This window comes from Polyergus mexicanus, unplaced genomic scaffold, assembly GCF_030449975.1.
Source record: "Polyergus mexicanus isolate NDT 795.1 unplaced genomic scaffold, iyPolMexi1.0 SCAF_12, whole genome shotgun sequence".
Taxonomy (NCBI): domain Eukaryota; kingdom Metazoa; phylum Arthropoda; class Insecta; order Hymenoptera; family Formicidae; genus Polyergus; species Polyergus mexicanus.
The window spans coordinates 8,809,624-8,829,736 of NW_027223332.1; the positions used below are offsets into that span (position 1 = coordinate 8,809,624).

Here is a 20,113-nt window from a genome sequence, read left to right on the forward strand (position 1 = left end):
AAATAATCATATACAATAAATATTTATATTGCAAAATCTGTGATTATTCATTGTTTATATAGTAAAGGTCGCCACATTTAGTTTTCATTATTAAAGTTTTCGTGAACGCTTTCTCACATTATTTAATAAAAATAATTCTGTTTCTCTAAATTTCAGATTTTTCTGGAACTTTATATCGCGCAAGAACATATTGAGTGATTTCTCTAATCTCTTGGTAGAGGTTTCTTCATAGAATCTTAAAATATGTGATACAAAACTATGCAAGATGTATTTCGTAAATACCTCGAACGCGACTACAACCAGACGCTGCAACTATCTCGAATCAAGATCATAAAACATTAATGATATCGCTGTTACCTAAATTATTCTAATTTGTACAACGGGATTATTGTGTTCCGATATGCTCATACATAAATTTATGAGTTAAGGCATTAATGATCAAGTGTGCGCAAGTCGTCATCGCTTTCAGCTGTCAGAGTAAGTCTGTCAGTCGGAGATATTAGATTTAATACTATGTGTCTTTACATTATTAAATCTTGACTTGTATACTACAATATATTGATTTAAATCTCTAATATCAATCGCGTCGAAACATCGCGCGAGAAGCGAAATCGCTTCTCATATGTATACATCAGGGGATCAGATTGTTTCCTCGAAAATGCGATCGGTCATCTTTTTTTTCATCGACCCATCCGTGGAGATCAGATGATCTCGGAGTCGGTTGCGGCCCGCTACGGCGATCGAAAAAGAGAAGTCGCCGATTGCGCAAGGCAATCGTCGTTTGCCTCATGTCGTCTCATTACGTAAGCGCGAAAACTGCAAGCCGCACGGCCGACATCGCCGTCTCGTTTGATTCGAAAGAGGAAAATCCCGGTGTCGCGCGCGTACCGCGAGTGTACGCGATGCGCGTGTGAATGGTCCCCGGAGGCAGATGATGAACGCAGGTGGAGAAGACAGAACGTAGGTGAGTCGCGGAGATTTCGAGCGAGGGTGACACTTGGACGACGTGCTCCCGATTCTAGAACTCTCAGGGGCAACGACGCGGCCACGCCGAAATGAACTTTCCCGGGTTATGTAAAGACCGGCGCCTCCGCTTCGTGGAGTCCGCCGATATAAAGGTCGGCTCTGCCCCCAACGATCCAAGAGTTGCTCGCGAACTCCACGCCGACGATCATCGAGAGAGGCGAGCGACGCTCTACATGTCACGCTGTCCGTCGCGTTTGTTTGCTTACCTGCCTTTTCGCCAGCATCATTTATTTCACTTAAACAAGCGTCTGTATTCAGCTCGAGACGCATCGATTTCTTGGGCACGTGCGTCATAATCGTACATAAAACGCGCGAGTCAATCATCGAGTCGGCAACATGCGTACCCTGGTAAGTGCGCTTCTCTTCAAATTTTTTTTCAGATCTTATACGAGCTAATAGTAGGATATATTGCATAATAATTAATCTTTAAATTGCCGAGTCATAATACAGTCTGTTCGATTCACGAGGGATGTAATATGCTAAATAAATAATACGATTATAAATCGAAGAATTAATAACATCTTTCCTTTATGATGCTGAATATAATTGCCAAAAATCTCACTCTGGCACAGTTTATGATCATACGAATAATTCGAATGTTAAAACGTAAAATTACATTAATTAAAACTGTTTTATGTGTTCTCTGTTTTTGTATTCTTGTATTTATACAAAATATCTAACACAATGTGTTTTTGTCAGATACTTATATAAAGACAGCTTTTATGTTAATATATATATATAATATAAACATAAGTTATAATTTTACGAGGGAGACTGCTTCTGTAGAAGAAGCTTTTACGAATAACGTAGATAAAGTATGATGTGCCACCGTACTCTTGTAACTTTATGAGCTTCATGTATCTGGAACACACAAAGCGACACACATATAAATTATAGATAAAATATACATATACATTGTGCATTTTTCACGTAAGATTAAGCCTTATGTTAATCTTTGGCAATATAAAATAGATTAACTCGCACTTTCACCATATTCATTAATATGTGCGTTTTAAATTGGCATCATCAATCTCCTTCTTCTCTCTCCATCTCTCTTCTCTCAATATACAGGTTTTATTATTTAAAAATCATTTATTAATGCCATTTATTTCTTTATTTTATTATTGTTATGATAAATCAGTCCTGATAAAAATATCGATAAAACTCGGGTATAAATTTTTTCTTGAAATAATTTCTCTTGAAAAATAGAACGCGTATTCAATTTCATATATATCTTCATATTAGTCATACATACTCCATACATTCCATAACAATGAAAATGCAAATCCGATCATTGATTTCTTAAAATCGCGAAATTGAAATTGATCACGCGCACATATTTATAAACGATCGTGCATGATATAATGCTACGTGTATGGTAGGGCTATTTGTCATCGCATGAAAGTTTCGCAGCACAAAACGACCATTACAATATTACATAATCTATTAAATTACGTAACTTCATTAAATTGTAAAGCTCACATAACGACAACATTGTCGCGCATCTTGCATAGAGAATAGCCGTCATCCACTATAGCAAACAAGCTTTAAATCATTAATTTACACGCGTCTATTTTTTCTACTTTCTCGCCGATCAATCTAAAATATTCGCTCGATAACAACAATATTATTATTGATTAATGATATTAGTGGAGAGTATATCTCGAAGCAGCTTACAGAAAATTGCAATAGATTGCCAGAGGATATAATATTGTAAGATGTCAATTAAGAGAGATTCAAGCGTTAAAAATTATTAAAGCAATAAAGACAAACAAAATATGGTACGATATTTTATCTTTTTATAAAAAATTAAAATGTTAAATTACTTTAATCTATATTTTTAAGTTTTTATTTACTTTTTATGAATTAAAATTATTTTAATATCGGTACTCCTTATAAGATTCATCTCTCTGTCAGAGAATACGTTTATTTATGTCAAATACGATTGGTCCGGTGTTGCATGGTGAACGGTGACAAGCTCGCCGGTTAAACGGGGACAAAACGAATCGGTCTTGGTTGCTAATCGGAAACTATGGTTATGGGAAAAAGTTACGTTCGAAGCGATTGTAACGTAATACGGTGTCATTAGCGTGCGATGCCCTCCCGTTCCTCTTACCGATCGCAATGAACACACGTGACCTACCTATCTACCAACACATTCTTCTTGTGCTGACCTTTCGCGGGGAAAGGTATCTCCGGCGTCTTTTTATGGGACGGACATAACGAGGATTACAAAGTGTATAGCGTGCGTATAGATAATTCTCCGATTCATTCTTCGATGCCGCATGGATGTCGTTAGACATCCTCCTCGAGATGGAAATACAATTAGACGGCTCGAACCTTTCGATGTTGCTCCTGCCTGGATACCAATCGTCTTGATTACCACGTGCTAAATGTGTCCATTAAGATATTTGCATGATAATGCGAATCATATTTTTAGTATTTTTAATATCAGGCTTTTGCGCCTACAAAGTATATGAAAGTAAATTTAGTGTAATTGTAAACGTTCGCCATGTGAAATCAACGTATTTATCACTCGGTAAGCGAGAGTTCGTCGCGAGAAGGACGCCCGGTGTCATCGCCATCCTATTAAATTCCAGAAACGACGTTATATCCATTATAGAATGATATAATTAACTCAATATTTATGATGAATCATTAATCATTAATCATCTATTATGCAAACTATCGCTCATGTTCTCGTGAATAAGTGAAGAGGGCAGTTTTATGAGACATTTTAGATTTTAATATAAAGTATGAATAAATTTTATTAAGGAGAGACTTATATCGTCTTTGAAATAAATGACGTAAAAATGATCGATCAAATCGTCGTGACGCTTAAACTCATTTCTACAAAGAATCGCTTGCTTCGAAATCCTTGTCGAAGTCTAATCTTTAGACATAAAATTTTAATAAACGGGAGATACATAACGCATATAAATTGATGCTGTGTGTAACAATTTCAAGATTTGTAATAATATATATTTATTGCTAATGGAAAAGACAGGTACACACACGACGACGAAAGTGAAAAAGATACTAACTTTACCTTTACATTTTCAGTTATTAGTAGCCCTGCTCGGATTGGTCCATGGCCAATTCTCCCCGGAGCCGGAGAGGATCGTGAGTTACTCGCGAGATCTCGGCGATACCCGCGGACATTATTCTTTCGCTTATGAGACGGCGGGCGGAATCGTCCAACAAGAGACCGGCAGTCGCAAGTACGCCGGCACCGAAGACGAGACGCAGCTCATCCAAGGCTCCGTTCAATACAACGCGCCGGACGGAACCCCTATCTCCATAAGCTGGACCGCCGATGAGTACGGTGCCCAGGTGGCCGGTTCCCATCTCCCCACCCCGCCACCCGTCCCACCGGAAATACAACGTGCCCTGGAGTGGCTTGCTAAACAGCCCACAACTCCGGAACCGATCGAGAAGGACAATCCGACGCAGAATGCTGTGCCTCGCGACAATCGTCCGCAGAGATTTTTCTCGAATAAACCAAATTAAATGCGCGCCCTCGAATTGAGTCCGCTCATAACATCCCATATATTTACCGCATCGTACAATGTGACATCCAATAAACTTGTATTTTTGTAGAAATTCTTCCAGCATTACTGTTCCAATTTTCAATTGTCACTTTTTCGTTATTACTATTTTAAACCGAAATGAATAGTCAATTAGATGCGGCATTCAAGTGTATATGAAAACAATAACACACACAAATAAGTAAGTATACATTGAGATTTTATGTAATCAATAGTAGTTTCATTTTTTTAACACATTTCTTAACAAGGCATGATCTCTTTGTAAAGCAAGTTTAAACAAATGTTTTATGACCATATAAATGCGATGCTATCCTTAAGAAAACATCGATATTCAATATAAATCGTACAATTTTTTTATAGATGCATTATATTATAATATATTACGTAATTCTTTTCCTTTCAATCATAGTCATTTAGAATTTAGATAGCTGAGTAATGATATATAGCATATTCTTACCAATTAAATTATTGCCGTTTCATCTGTGGAATTGTGTATATAGAACTTTTATTCGACATATAACTCAAAAGTTAAAAAGCACAATCATTATTCAAAATCGAGACGCTAATTATGGTTTATGTCATTTATTTAACGATTCATTCGTATACGAGAATTTGTTGCGGTATTTTCATAAAATAATGGATCTCAAAAATTCTTGAAAAAAATGATACTCACGCACGAAAAAAAGTGCGTATAGTGTATCAAATTTTCTACAAATTTATAGATCTTTGACACACACACACACACACACACACACACACACACATATATATATATATATATATATATATATATATATATATACACACTTTATCGCATTATTAACGCTCTTTCTGTGAAAAAATATTGTAAGCAGCCGTTGACATAATGATCAAAAAACCAAGTACTATTGCTTGTCATGACCTTTGATAAATATCAATTCAATAAAAGATATGCTTGGTTTATATCAATAATATTTACTTATAGAATTTTATTAAGATTTTATAAATACAGAGACGTAAAAAATAAAAATTTATGTAAGCACAAAAGCATAAGAATAATCACAAGAAGAGTTCAATCTTGAGATCGTGCTGACTTCGAGGATTGACTACACATGTCTCGATGAGAATCGCGACTAATTGCGTGTCGAATTTTTCCGATCGCTTGTATTGTCTAAACTCATTACCAATTCTACTCATATTTCCAGTTCAATGCTCTTATTACTATCCATTTTTCTCGAGCTGTTCAGCGATATATTGAAGCGCCTTCTTGATTAGTATGTGATTCGTCTTCATTAGATATATATATGATAATAAGCATTGTGCGTCAATGGCGTCAAAAAGTATCGGTATCAATATATTTAAAGTATCGGTATTATAGCTTTAAAGAGATTTGCTTGGTAGATAGTAACGTGAAAATGAGGTGAAAATACCGTGGCCTGGATGACGTAGATGACGTGGATGACGCGTATGACGGTCCTCCTGTTCCACCAGCCTCCTTATTGATAGTATCACGTAGTTTTTTCAGTAGTAGTTGTAGAGATTTTTGAAGTTGTGGAATATCGTTTTAACGTAGAAGACGTGGATGACGGTGGTCTTTCAGCTTCCTTATTTATACAATATTATATTGAGACAACGTAATTATTACAACCTTGTTAATGTTGCTGTAACTTTTACTTTGCGTTTTCTGTGCTCACATTTTCGGTGCTCACACTAATGGGATGACCGTATTTCCGAATGCCGGTATCATTGTAGTGGCAATAGTAATTGCAAATGTAATCTTTATCATGCTTGTCCAGGATTTGGCAGCTACTCAGATCATCGTTTTTCTGAACTATTATCACTGCCGCTTCCATCAGAACGCACAAAGTAATTATCTGAAAAAATTAAGAATTATATAGTTTTTTAAATCATATGTATTGTAAATTTGATTTAAATTTTATTGTAGAATACGGCAGAATTTCTAAATATACTTATCACTACTTACAAGATCGATGAAACGTCAATTAAAATCGTTGTTGCATAAAAGCCTCAGAGTCTATATTTTAGTTAAACGTATATATCTTCATAATATTCTAATATATCTTTATAATATAAATATATAATGTGTTCAAATTAGACATATATAACTAGTATATCAAAGAATAATTTATTATTATTAACGTTTTTGAGTGAAGCAAGTTTGACGGTTCTAAGATCGATTAATAACGTTATATATTCCGTCTTGATTATTATAGCGGTACTTAAATTATTAGATTAATCAATGAAATACTTCAATTAAGCTGATTGATTAATCAGGGCGAAGAATTTTATGCTTTAAATTCAAAATAGCAACAAAAAAAGGGAATGTACTTTATATTAGTTATATTATTAATGTATCATATATTTATATTAATCAGATTCTCTTAAAATTTATTTTTGGTCAAACATATATTTATGGTAAATTGAGTTTAATCGCTTTCAAAGCGATCAAACTTGCTTCATTCGAAAACGCTAATACTTACCGGTAGGGTCACTCATGCCGGACAGATCAAAGGGATGGAGTCGGACTAAGAAAGATACCGTAATATACAATTTATTTATTACCTAAAAATAATGTTTGATTATATAATCGTATCAATACTATTAGATTTGGCGCAATTATTTAATTTACGTATTTCAAAATTATCGAGTTTTAGATTAAAACAAATTTTTCTTGAATTGTCTGAAAGAAATTGATTGTGTCTATCCACAAAAATATTTGATTTACAAAAATAGTAAATTCGTGACACGCGTTTTATTCGTACAAAAAAATTGGACTCACTAATGAATTGGAGAGAGAGAGAGAGAGAGAGAGAGAGAGAAGAAAGATATACTATTTTTCTAGCTACAGCTCGAAGATTTTTACTACACTAACTTAACATTCTGTGCTAGCTTTATATATAGCTGCCATTTGAAGATTCCGGAAATTTTTAAAACATCTTAGGCTCTTTTCTCTCCTTGTCATTTTCCTTATTCCAATAAATCACAATTGCTAAACCAAAGACGCATGCACGCACACACATGCAAAACTTGATCTCCTTGGCAAGATTTTAAATCGAGATTATAAGCGTAAGATCGCAAAAAGTCAGCTGAATTTAAATTTAATAAAAAAAAACGTGAATTTACCCATTTAAGATCCGACTGGACAATAATATAAATCCCGTCATGGGGAAAAGAAAAGAAAAATAATGTACATCAAGAATTAATTGAATATTATCCAAATATTGAAATGCTCATGTTGCAAGATTTATAATGCATTTATCGATGGTATAAAATTAATAATATTATATGCAAATATATAAATTTATTAATAATATTATACAAATACAAAAATAATCACGATGCGAATAACCGTGTTTCAAGATTGTCGGTCTCCACGAGAATCAATCCTTAAAACGATCGCAACCGTCCGCGCTAGATTTTTTCCGATTTGTCATCTTGTCAAGATTCGTCTGCGATTTGCCGAATTTTTTCCATATTTCTGTCACGTTCGGTGTTATTCTCCGTTCTCCTCGGGATGCTCGGCAATGTATTGAAGGGCCTTCTTGATTAGTGGCGGTACCTCAGGCAAATGAGCACCTTCCGCCTGGAATCCGTTTTCATTGGCTACATACGAGATCTGGAAGGTGTTACCCTCGTTATCAGTGTAGCTGTAGCTGCCTCGCGCTTCTAGGGCCTCCTGGTCGGTGCCCACATTATTGAGATGACCGTCTTCCTGTGCTTGGATACCGTTACCGGTTTCGTAGCTGTAGCTATAGGAACCATCGGGATTGGGCCCGTCTAGAGCTTGTCTGACAATAGGAATTTGGTTGAGAGATTTAGCTAACACGCTGTCATCTGCAGCACCGGATGGCGGTGCTGCTATTGTCGCAGTCGTTGCCACGAGAACGCACAAAGTCATTGCCTGTAAAGACAAAAGATTGTATAGTATTTTAAATTGTATATTTTAAATTTTCGAAATTATACTAAGTCATACACACACACACACACACACACACACACACACACACACACGTCACAATGCAGTAAATACTAAAAAAAGAAAAGAATCGCGAGTAACAAAATATTCCTACAGCGAAGATTAATTTAACAAGTAATTGATAAATCTCGAAGTATCTTTGTCGTATAGATATAAATGTCATCACTAGACAAGTATTAAAGATAAGAAAAATTATTGTTGGTACAAAGTATTCTTGTTTCATTTAATGAAACATTTTACGATATTTTTTTTATATAATATATGTGACAATTTACGTTTTCCAATTAGTATGCAATATTAAATCATAATAAAATATATTAATCAGTCTATATAAAATTCTGATGCGCGTCTTGATTAAACTAGTTCTGTACTTTCGGAAACTTTTTTTTTAAGGAAAAATAGTTTAATGTATGTAGTAAAATATATTTATATATTTGAATTACATGATTTTATCAATAGTATAAATATTTGATAGTTTAGCGTAATTATTTAATTAAAAAAAAAAATCAATGTCTTAAATTTTAATTTTAGAATAAAGAGAATTTGCACGTATATCTGTCACTTCGAAAGAAATTGCTTATATCAATTTACAAAAAAATATTCTATTTACAAAAATCCTGCAAATACGAGATCATACATACATATCTCGTACCACGTAACGTCTCTTACTCGCACAAAAACTTAAACTCACCAATGAATTCATGTTGAAAAGGGGTATATTATTTTTCCTAGCTGCTGCTTGAAAGTTTCTCACTGCACTGACTTAACATCTCGTACATGCCTTCTGCTTTATATATTCGCCATCCGAAGATTCTGGGATCTTCTGGTAATACCTTATTTAAACCCCTCTTTGCCCCGGATCCCGCTTGTCCGTTACCCCACTCCATGAGCCATACGTACATCCGAAATTTTGCGGATGAGTCGAACGCGCATTCACGCACACATGTATAGCACCTAGTCTCATGTTTGTGCCTAAAATTGCAAAAGGTCGGATGAATCTGAGTTTAATAAAGAAGTGAACTCACCCAGTCAAGATCTGATGGACAGAATTATAAATCCTGTCACCGTAAAAGGAAAAAATAGCGTGCTCTATAGCAGTCCATATTTAATAATTATATAGTATATAATAATAATTAAGACTTGCCAGCAATTGCCAAACGAATTATTTGATGACGTGTCTTATTCTTGATACAAATATGGTATCCATTTATTTTAAATAAAATTTCAAATATATATAAATATAAGGATATGCTAAATATATTTAATATCAAGGACAAAAAAATCACACAATGTCAATGCAAGCATTACAACAGCAGTGCCATGAAAGTATTACTAATCCATAGGAAAGGATCTTTATAAAATATTCTACACATATGATATACATGTACAAACACACACAGATATATATGTATATATTTAATTTGATATAAATTTATAATATTTTATAATATATCAATATAAAATATTATAATGTAATCAGTATCAAATTAAATAGAATCTCATAAATTTTTTTCAAAGGGCTGCAACATCGAAAATGAATATTTGCGGATAGTTTTATTATATATTACATGTATTAATTGTGTTCTTTTAAAATAGAAATTTCATATAATAAAATATACTATATAATTTCTTCATTTTTTGAAAATACGGTTAATAGAAAATAATTATTCTGTTATTTAAAAAAAGACTGTTTGTCAAAATGTATTCATTAATCTACGAGCTGTTTAAAAATGAGCAAAAAGAAAGGAAGATATCGTAATTTAAAAAATAGATAACGTCACGACGAGATTTTTTTTTTATCACAGAAGATGCACAGACAACGATGATAAATGCGTCATTGGAATATAAAGAAGATAGATATCTGTGTTAAAGGACAACTTGTAACCATCAGAGAATTCCACGTATTCATGATATGTTAAAAACAACGCATAAGATATCGATTGCGATTTATGTAACGTAGTCGAATCATCGGACCATCCAATATATCTCCCTGATATGCTTCCTGAAATATTAGTTATCTCACTGTTCCGCGCGAGTTTTGCATTCAGTCTGAATTCCGAAATTTTCCCGCAAATGTCGTACAAATTGTCTTCGGATGTCGTCACTCAAGTAAGATGTAAGTGCCATTGATTCGCGAATTTATCTAATCAATAGATTCAGATTGCTAGATGACATTTTTCGGGCGCAATTATTCGGGCGGCTGAATTAATGTGCGATCACATATCTTGTAAAATAAATTAGATGTATATTAAAAAACAATAATCTTTCGAATATATATATATATATATATATATATATATATATATATACATGCCAAATAAATAAATATATATTATTTATTTAATTACTTTGTTCAAAAGCATAAAATATATTCTTAGATACGCAAAAATATATTAATCAATGTTTGATATCTTTTACACAGAAATTTATAATTTTTATTGATATTTCTTATTAAAATCTGAATTTATTTATTCTATAAACTATATTTGTATTATTATTATTATTATTCCAAATTATTATTCAAAGATTTATTTAAAAAGATTTATACACAAATCACATAATAGAGATACATGTGTGTGAGTTACTAATTTCGCAAATTTATACAAAATTATACATTATATCACGATATGGAAGTATCCCTAATGAATTAGTAGTGGTATAAATATGGTATAAAATAGTGGTATAAAAAAATTAAACAATGATATATAAAACTCATATATACATATATATACGATATATATATATATATATATTTATTCATATACTGAAGAAAGGAAATTGACGATACAAGAACATAGAAAATGGAATAATGGAATGGAGAAGGCGTTAACTTTATGTACGTAACCATATGACGTAACTGAGGTTAATTATATAATGAACACTCGTCTAGTAATCCTTTGAGAAAAGGAGAGTAGTTTGAAGAGTTATTTGAGAAGAATCAACTGACAATGTGCTATCTGGGTACATATTGATACATTCATCTTGAAAGATTTATAACGTGCACTATTACGTATGATTATAATGTACTAATATATATGGTATCGTAAATTTAATAATATTATTTAAAGATGGCAACTTTCAGTTTTGAGCAACATCGCCTGCGGGTAATCTTTGGACACCTGTGAACAGTTTTCGCAAGAAATTATTAAACATTATCACGGATATTACACAGTGGAACATACATGTCTGATTCTCAAGGAGAAAGAAAAGTAGTTTTTTTCGTAAAAAAAAATGCAAAAATTTTATTAAAAATAAAAGCAAAAAAAAAAGGACGATTAAATATAGATCAAAATTTCGAGCAATCAAATGTTCGATAAAGCGTCATAAAATTAACGGAAACAACAGCGAAACAAGTTATTGCTAATGAATTACATCGATGGCCGTTACATTAATGACAAATTTGTACTATCCAAGTAAAATCGTGCGCATGTTTGCTATTTATTCAAATCGCCGTTATTTACGCCAAGGTCGTTGTATATGACGCCGGCGGACATTCATCATCCGGCATCCGCAGCAAAACTTTACGATCGTGTAATTTTCACCTAAGTTTGAGACGCGAAAGCCGCCAATCTCACCAAATCGCCGAAGGTCAGGATCCGCCGCGAGCAGTTAGACATCGCCACTTCGTAATGAGTCCCGATAAGCCGCCCCCTCTCACCCCACTCATCACACAATATGTTTCGTAATAAAATTAAACTCGTGCGTACATGGGTATCTAATTTCCAAATTAATTATGCGGCTTTGCCTTGTATCCTCGTTAGTCTTATCTTGTCGAATTTCAAGATACTTGTTAAATTAATCTAATACCGTATTTGTGTAATTCTCCGATTGCGGCGTAGATAACGCGAAGACGAACGAGGACGTGTAACTACTTTGGTATGTTTGATATTGATTGCTTACGCTGAATTTCAAATCACGTAAATGACAAATAGCTATTTTGTTCCTTCGTACAAATATTTTATTGAAAATTTTTCAGCGGAAAGAATTTTAAATTAAAGAATAAGTTACATATCAAGATAGAATTGAAAAAATAGTATCTATAAAATTTTGTTGAAATTATTATAACATTTTTAGTATATATTATAGATATATTACGAAAAATACAAAATAATGGTGTGTTTTCCAGAATATTTTATAATAATTATCAGAGCTTTGTCACATCCTATCTTGAATTATTCGCGACGCGACCTATTAATTATAACTGGCCAATATTTCGATGATCCTATTTGCCTCCGGTAATGGAATAAGATACGCCGCGCGTAATTTGTACTCGCGCGGAGGTCATTCCGCTAACCTGAATACTATACGCAGCATTTTTACTTTCACACAGCCAACTCACTTAGGTTGCTTCAACGAAATGTTATGTAATCGATGATTAAAGAGCCGCGGATGACAGATTATGACAATTCATCACCTATACTTTGCAGCAGAATAGACATATCCAGCACGCGTATTCATCGAAAACGCGCGCGTGGAGATTGAAATGAAAAATGATATCTCATGAAATTACCGATACGCGTCATAAAAGCCCGTTTGTGTGAAGCTGCAAAACTAATCAATTGTGGCACAAAAACATCTCCCGTTATTTAAATAATTCGATGTAATCTTAATCCTGCGCCTGTGCATTATCATTGTGCATACATTTGCATTTCATATAGTTGCACTTTACATATGAATATATACAATAAATAAAAATATCTTTATAATGTGATTAAAAACGAAAAAAAAAAACAAGAGAAAGTATAAAAAAATATTTACTTTTAAACTGAAATAGATATTTATTAAGTTTTCTAATTCAATGAATAGAATGTTTCCTGGCTAATCTTGTTTTCAATATTTTTCTCAATTTATAGTAGTTCAAAACAAATGATAATTGATATTTTATTATTAGAAAACGATTCAACGCATATTCATTTATATCATTGATTTGAGATAGATCGGATTTTTAATGTAAATATTCTAGATAAATGTGCAAATCATTATTCTAATACTTGCAAAAATAAGCAAAATTATATTTGAACCTATTTGGAAGTTTCTATTGTGCAAAAATTTGAATACATTACAATTGTCTTTTTTATTCTCTTTAATTTTATAGCGCGATCTATGATATCTTTTCTTTACTCTCTGAGTACTTATGATCCATCGTTAATATTTACACGATCGACGTTACAAACGACGAGCACTATCATGTCAGAATTCTCAACTAATATTTAATTTTTAGAAAGAAAAAAAATTTGTGTAAGTTCTATTAATGATTTAACGTATCCGGTTTAACGTATCTTGCTTATTCTTGTGCTGTAATTATTTTTTTTATTCAAAATATAATAAGGTGGAGAAAATCGCAAGTTCCAATTCTGCTTTATCGATAGCATGAGAAGAGATCGGCGTGAAATCCTACACAAAGTCAGCTAGAGGACTCAAAGTGACATTTCCACTGTAATTTTTACACAAAGTTAAAATGACGTTAACATAATTAACGTGTAAATTACTTTTATCTGAATATTACTCCTCGATTCCAGTTTTATAAATATTTAACATATGAAAACAGAACACATCGATCATTCTGCTTTTTTAAAAAAATAACTAGCCTTTGACGCTTAAACATAAATTAATATAATATTGGTAATTGCGAAATAGTGATGTGTCAGAAAAGTTTCATTGAGACGCCGCAAAATCGTAAAGAAACATTCGATCTTGCATTCAAATTGAAACTCTGTATAGGAGATCTTGAGTTTTTGCGTTGTTAGTTTTGTCTTATAAATTTTACAATTGATTTATATACTTTTTCTAAATAAGAATTCGATATCTCGCCGACGCAATTCCTGAATCATAAAAAATTAAAAACCTTGAAACTCTTAAATTTCAAGGATGCAAACAGATAGAACAACTTTTTCTTTTTCCTAATTCCATATATATTCGCGCATGAGCGTGAGCAGAAAAATTTATGTTATTATTAAGGTAATTTAACGCTGAAATCTTAAAAGTTGCGAAAAATGATGATGTCCGTACATAAGTTTTGCTTTCGACAATAAAATCCTTCCAGTATTTTCGACAAGAGAAATATTGCGTCGTTTAGCACACTTAGCGAAATACACACGCAATATAAATCCATGTTTTCAATATGATTTACAAATGTACGATTTAGCGATTTTTTTTAACTACGTGCATCAATGCAATCTTAGGTATAGCAAGCGCATTTTCAGAATACATCGTTGTGGAGAGGGCATTGATTACTGAATTTGCATCTCTTCGCAGTTGCTTTGCGTGTACGATTAAAAACTTTCGTTCTCGCGGATTATCCACTTCAGAAGAAGGAATCCAAGTGGCTACTGGCTGAAAGGATACGATCGTGCCGGTGTGAGTCCTTCGACTTATGTGATCTTTTTGTCACCGGGAGATTAATAGCGCGCGCTACAATTGTGTGTAGATACGCGTTAGAGAAATTTACAGCCTCCGAAAAGAAAAAGACACGCGAATCGCGTGCGCGTTTCATCATCCTCCAATTAATTTTTTTACACGGTATTTAAATTAGCTCTGTATTTACTAACTCTGTATTTAGGATGTAGTTTAAATAATTTTCTTACAAAGTCTTTCGAATGACGCGATAGACACGCTCCGTTTCTATTTTTACAATTGAAATGAATAAATACAATCAGTAGACAACATCTACGTGCAACTTCTTCATGCTTTTAATAAAATAAACACAATTATAATAAATTATCTACAAATCTTGGGGTGTGATATATTTTTTAATGATTTTAATTATCGTAAATTAAAAGTGGTATATTAAAAATTATTCGGAAATAAAAATAATATTATGTCCACAATTTTTATTTATCATATTTGCTGTAAAATGAGCACAATCCGTAATAAAATATCAAATATATTACTATCTAAAGAGCAATTTTTTTTAGCATTTAAAAAATATCTGAACCGTTCTGGTTTTTACATCCAAATATTCAATTATTTACTTTCTCGAGGTTCGAGAAAATAGCCGAGGCACACTAGCTGCCGCTATCATCGTGCTACATGTCAGGATGAATGATAAATAAACTTTCGTATTCGGTTTGCGTTGCACCCGCCAAGGCTCCGCGAATTTGTTACACGTCGGTTGAATTTATAATGCGCGTAAAGTTCACGAAAATTCACATAACAAGATCATCGGGGTCAACGGAAAGCGTCCAAAACGCACGCCGTATTAGACGTATTAGTCCCATGCCTCTTCACCGACACCGAGAAAAATTTACAATCGACTTAGAAGCGTAAAGAATTTTTATTTCTCCCCCGAAACATACAGAGGATAATCCTTTGTGACCAACGTGTTTGCTTGATGATATTTACCTTGTTGCCTTTAATATTTTACAGCACGATATTTATGTCATGGGAGAGAGAAGCTACTTTTCAAACGTACTACATATACGGATTTAATATTTTTTCTTTTTTTTTTTATGATTTGTTAGTTTCCCAAATTTTTTAATAAAAGATTTATTGTAATTTTTTAAAATAGTCTTTGATTAAATTTCGAAAAATAGATTGTTTAGTTTACCTACATGTATGTCTGTATCTTCAAGTTATTTTGACTAAACTGTTCTTGAATTTTATTAGCCTTAGGTAAACGTATGCTATACGTGCTTACTTTGTGAACATGTACAGCATGCGGAATACGTGTATGAAATTTCGCAAAAAGGATAATAAATATGAAGGAAATTTTAGTAAAAAGAAGAGAAAGAGAATAAAAGATATATTATTTATTGAGTATTAATTCTCATAACAAATGCAAAATCATAAAAATTTAGATAGAAGAAAAGTTTGGAAAATTGAAACAATAAAATTCTCAAAATGGTACCCAATTAAGTTTTTAAATACGTTATTCGATTTTCGGGTAAAATCAATAAATATTCAACAAAGTTGAATATTCTATTAGTGAGTCGATTTTTATGTCACCATTTTTGCAGTCACCTCGCCTTACATTCCCACTATAAGTTCTCATTATAATTCATTGAATATATGTTACAACGTACACATGTGAGTTAATATGTGTCAACACGTTGGCTAAAAATATATTAATGAGAAAGAGAATCCCCTCGCGTCTTAGAAATGCTATATATAAGAGGCGCCTCTTAAATTTTTCCATTTTACAACAAAACAAACAGCCGCTATCAGCATCATGAACGCTTTAGTAAGTCTATATATTGTATATATTATATAATAAAATTAATAGAGAAAATTATTAATCTATGTAATTATTCGTTTTTTTTTGTGTTTTGTTGTCTGTATTTTTAATTTGAAAAATATCGGATTGTTCATAAAGCTAAAAAAAAAAAATATGTATGTCTATTCCTGTAATATTTTTAGTCTCGGGTTATAGAAAAGAAATTAATTATATCGTAACAGATAAATATCATATATCGATATTCCAATAACAGAAGGACATGTAAAACTTAAATTTTGAACGCATTTTACAGTTGAAACACTTGTATATTCTGTATTATTTCAATTGTCACATTCATGAAATTCTTCTATCTTGACTTGACTGCATAATATTTTTACCAGATCGTCGTACTTTGCTGCATGTCCGCAGTATTTGCACTTCCTGTACTGAAACCGCACGACATCCTAATTCCCAATCTGGCTCTGCATATTTACGGACCAAACCCGGATGGTTCGTACAACTACAACTACGAGACCGGAAACGGTATTCAGGCGCAAGAACAGGGTCAGCTCGTCAAGATTAAAAATGACAAGGAGGACGCTCTTTACGTTCAGGGTTCCTTCAGTTATCCCGATCCCCATGGCAGACCCATCGCCCTGAGCTATGTCGCTGACGAGAATGGTTTCCAACCTACGGGAGATCATCTGCCGATGGCACCTCCGATACCCTCCGCTATCCTAAAGGCCCTAGAGTACATTGCCCAGCATCCCGAGGAAGATAACTTGTAAAAAGTTCATCGTTATGTTTTGATCATATGAGTGAATTAATTAAAGTGAATTCAACATTTTTGTCAATTTATAGTGTCGAGTATTGAATTCATCGAAGTTATATGCCTCTAAATCACGATCTTTATGTTTTATTTTCTTATATTCACATATACAATATTATGCGAATTTTACGTAAGATAAATTTCTTTCACATTGCAAAGAATTAGTATTATTGTGTTAATTAAGAAATCTTGCGGCACGTGCACTGTGTAAAGAATCATTGCGACGGCAATGTTTATATTTTAAGCGTTGCCCCTAGCCATGAAATAAAAGTGTTGAAATGTAAATTCAGTTACAACGTTTTTTCTTCCATCGAGAGACTCATCTAACTTGGTTGTGCCATAAACACATCACGGATGTTCCGCTCATTAAAACATCAAATCGCTCGCGATTTGAATACATCGGTGAATGAATTTGGTTGGCTAGTTCGCGAATACAACACAAAGCGATATTTAATGATGGGCCGCATGTGTAGATGACGTAATAATGGACATGGCGAAATAGCGGGAGATTATGACGTAATTGTCAGCGCTGCATAATTGTACAATACATAATTTGTGATGCGCAAAATTTAGTATCGTTTATATATTTTTCATCTGTATCTTTATATAATTCTCATCTGTATTTTTATATATTTTTCACCTGTATTTTTATATATTATGTACAATAATTACTGCGAATTTAATTATTTCGAAGAGAGTCTCTATCAAAAATTTGCATCGGAATTGTCCATGCGCATCGTTTATTCTTATACAATTACTGAATTATTCTGTCTAAGAATATCCCTGAAAGTAGATTATCGCGATTCCGATTGAGAAATAGCAGTCGCCCTCCGGGCGACCAATATCCCGGGAACGGGGCACGTGCTAATCCAAAACGCGCGACACAATCCTCGTGCGGCGCGTATCCTCACGGATACACAAAGCGTGCGATTTAAATAAGATAAATGCGCGCATCTTACGGCGAGACGTGCCGCGGATATAAAAACGAGAATTACGACATCGCATTAGCCGATGTCCGTTATATTCAGAAGCTCGTTTATGTCGCGTTCGAGGACAATACATGGTGCGTCTCGCACCGAAAAAGGACGAGAGATGTTTGCGAGATGTTTGATTAATAAATATACTGTGTCGCAAAATCACGTATCGATCCGACGTCGACAACGTAAGAGAGACAGTGAGAAAGAGAAGGAGGTGGGGGGGGGGCGAGGGGGGGGGAGGAAGATCTCTAGTGCGGATGCGTCTACATTCATTTGCATTAATAGAAACGTAAAATACGATGTTGTGTTAATTAAATGAGCGTCGCGCGATTACAAATTACTCGGGAGGGGGGCGATCCTTGAAATTAATTTATTCCTAAGGTATTTTCCATATTCAATGTATACATCTTCGTGGTCGGTACGATTAAATCACTAGTTCGTCGGTGATGCCGCGCTTCAAGGAATAGCGCGGATAATAGTACGAAATTGCACGGCGAGAAGATTCTCGTGTCTCTCTGTTACGTTAAATTGAAAATATTTTTCGCGCAAGACAGGCCCTCTTCAATCTCGTACTTGACGTCTCTCTTCTCGTAAATCACTCGGCCCCCGGGGGCGTATTTTAAGGAATCTATCCTGGAAAATGTGGCGTATTTCACTCAATTTCTCCAATTCACTTAACATTACTCGACATATTTGTTTATCCCTATATCGCATTATATAATTTGCCAATTATTTGAAAACAATAGTGAGAGAGATACGCATCTATAACCATAGTTTGAATAGAAATATATCGCGTTATATAAGAAAATAACATTCCTTTTTTAATCAATCTCGTTAGACTTCTTTTGATTCTTATCTCCTATTCTTTGATCTGTGTATATTGGCAGATCGAAATCGCCTACATTTCTGCAGGCTTGTAACTCGTGATATCTATGCGGAAATCTGCATACGAGTCTCGCAATCAGGCGGACGTAACGATTGAATGCACCTGGAAATATCTAATCGTTAGCCCGATCATCGTAGATCTCTCGCGCTACCGCCACGAAATCACGCCCCGACCGAATTGCTATTGTACTTGCGATTGACAATTCTAGATACGTTGGCTTGATCGATGTTTCGGATACAGTGCGGTAGTTACTTCAAAAATTGCATCGTGATTAATTGTCGTGAATGTTTCCCGAATACAAGGTAATCGCTTCAGAAAGCGATTAAGATATTTTACTAAACATGACGTAGGTAGATAACAGAATCGAGATAAATCACTTTAATGCAAATACTATCTAAGAATTAACGAAACGATTCGTTTGATCGACATTTAATTTAACGTTTCATTTAATCATCTCTTTCTCTCTATATACCATATAGAGGAAGACGACAGTTATTTAACAATCGTCGCTCGTGTGGAAATCACGTTACTCAACTATCAAATATCTCATTGTAAGAGCCATCTTTATGTCGATAAATGTCTAGCACCGCCAATTAAATGCACGAAATATCTCTACACGAATCTAGAAGTCTGCCTTCGCGCTGACGGTAAATACAATAGCTGGCTGCATGCTCGAGAGATATCATCTGATCCCGATCATCCTCCATGCACCACGTTCT

At 33.8% G+C, this 20,113-nt stretch overlaps 2 protein-coding genes, 1 long non-coding RNA gene and 1 pseudogene across 4 annotated transcripts; 2 read left to right on the forward strand and 2 right to left on the reverse strand.

Moving 5' to 3' along the window:
* Positions 1-851: 851 nt before the first annotated feature.
* Positions 852-4,943, forward strand: Cpr17 (cuticular protein 17). Its single transcript, XM_070304894.1, has 2 exons — positions 852-1,374; positions 4,090-4,943. The coding sequence occupies exons 1-2, from the start codon at positions 1,363-1,365 to the stop codon at positions 4,534-4,536; spliced, it is 459 nt and encodes a 152-aa protein (XP_070160995.1). The 5' UTR covers positions 852-1,362; the 3' UTR covers positions 4,537-4,943.
* A 903-nt stretch (positions 4,944-5,846) lies between these two features.
* LOC138938269 (uncharacterized) lies at positions 5,847-7,130 on the reverse strand. The gene is made up of 4 exons (XR_011447673.1): positions 7,055-7,130; positions 6,538-6,588; positions 6,248-6,427; positions 5,847-6,157 (listed from the first exon to the last, which is right to left on the reverse strand). It is a non-coding gene; the product is annotated as an uncharacterized lncRNA (long non-coding RNA).
* A 798-nt stretch (positions 7,131-7,928) lies between these two features.
* Positions 7,929-12,194, reverse strand: LOC138938097 (larval cuticle protein LCP-17-like; annotated as a pseudogene).
* Cpr21 (cuticular protein 21) lies at positions 10,600-17,600 on the forward strand. Of its 2 annotated transcripts, none has more exons than XM_070304849.1 (2): positions 10,600-10,666; positions 17,132-17,600. In XM_070304849.1, exons 1-2 carry the CDS (start codon positions 10,624-10,626, stop codon positions 17,488-17,490), a joined length of 402 nt encoding a protein of 133 aa, XP_070160950.1. In that variant the 5' UTR covers positions 10,600-10,623; the 3' UTR covers positions 17,491-17,600. The 2 variants fall into 2 exon arrangements, with proteins under 2 accessions (XP_070160950.1, XP_070160951.1); XM_070304850.1 differs by lacking the exon at positions 10,600-10,666 and adding an exon at positions 16,700-16,729 and having other exon boundaries at positions 17,104-17,600.
* The last annotated feature ends 2,513 nt before the right edge of the window (positions 17,601-20,113 follow it).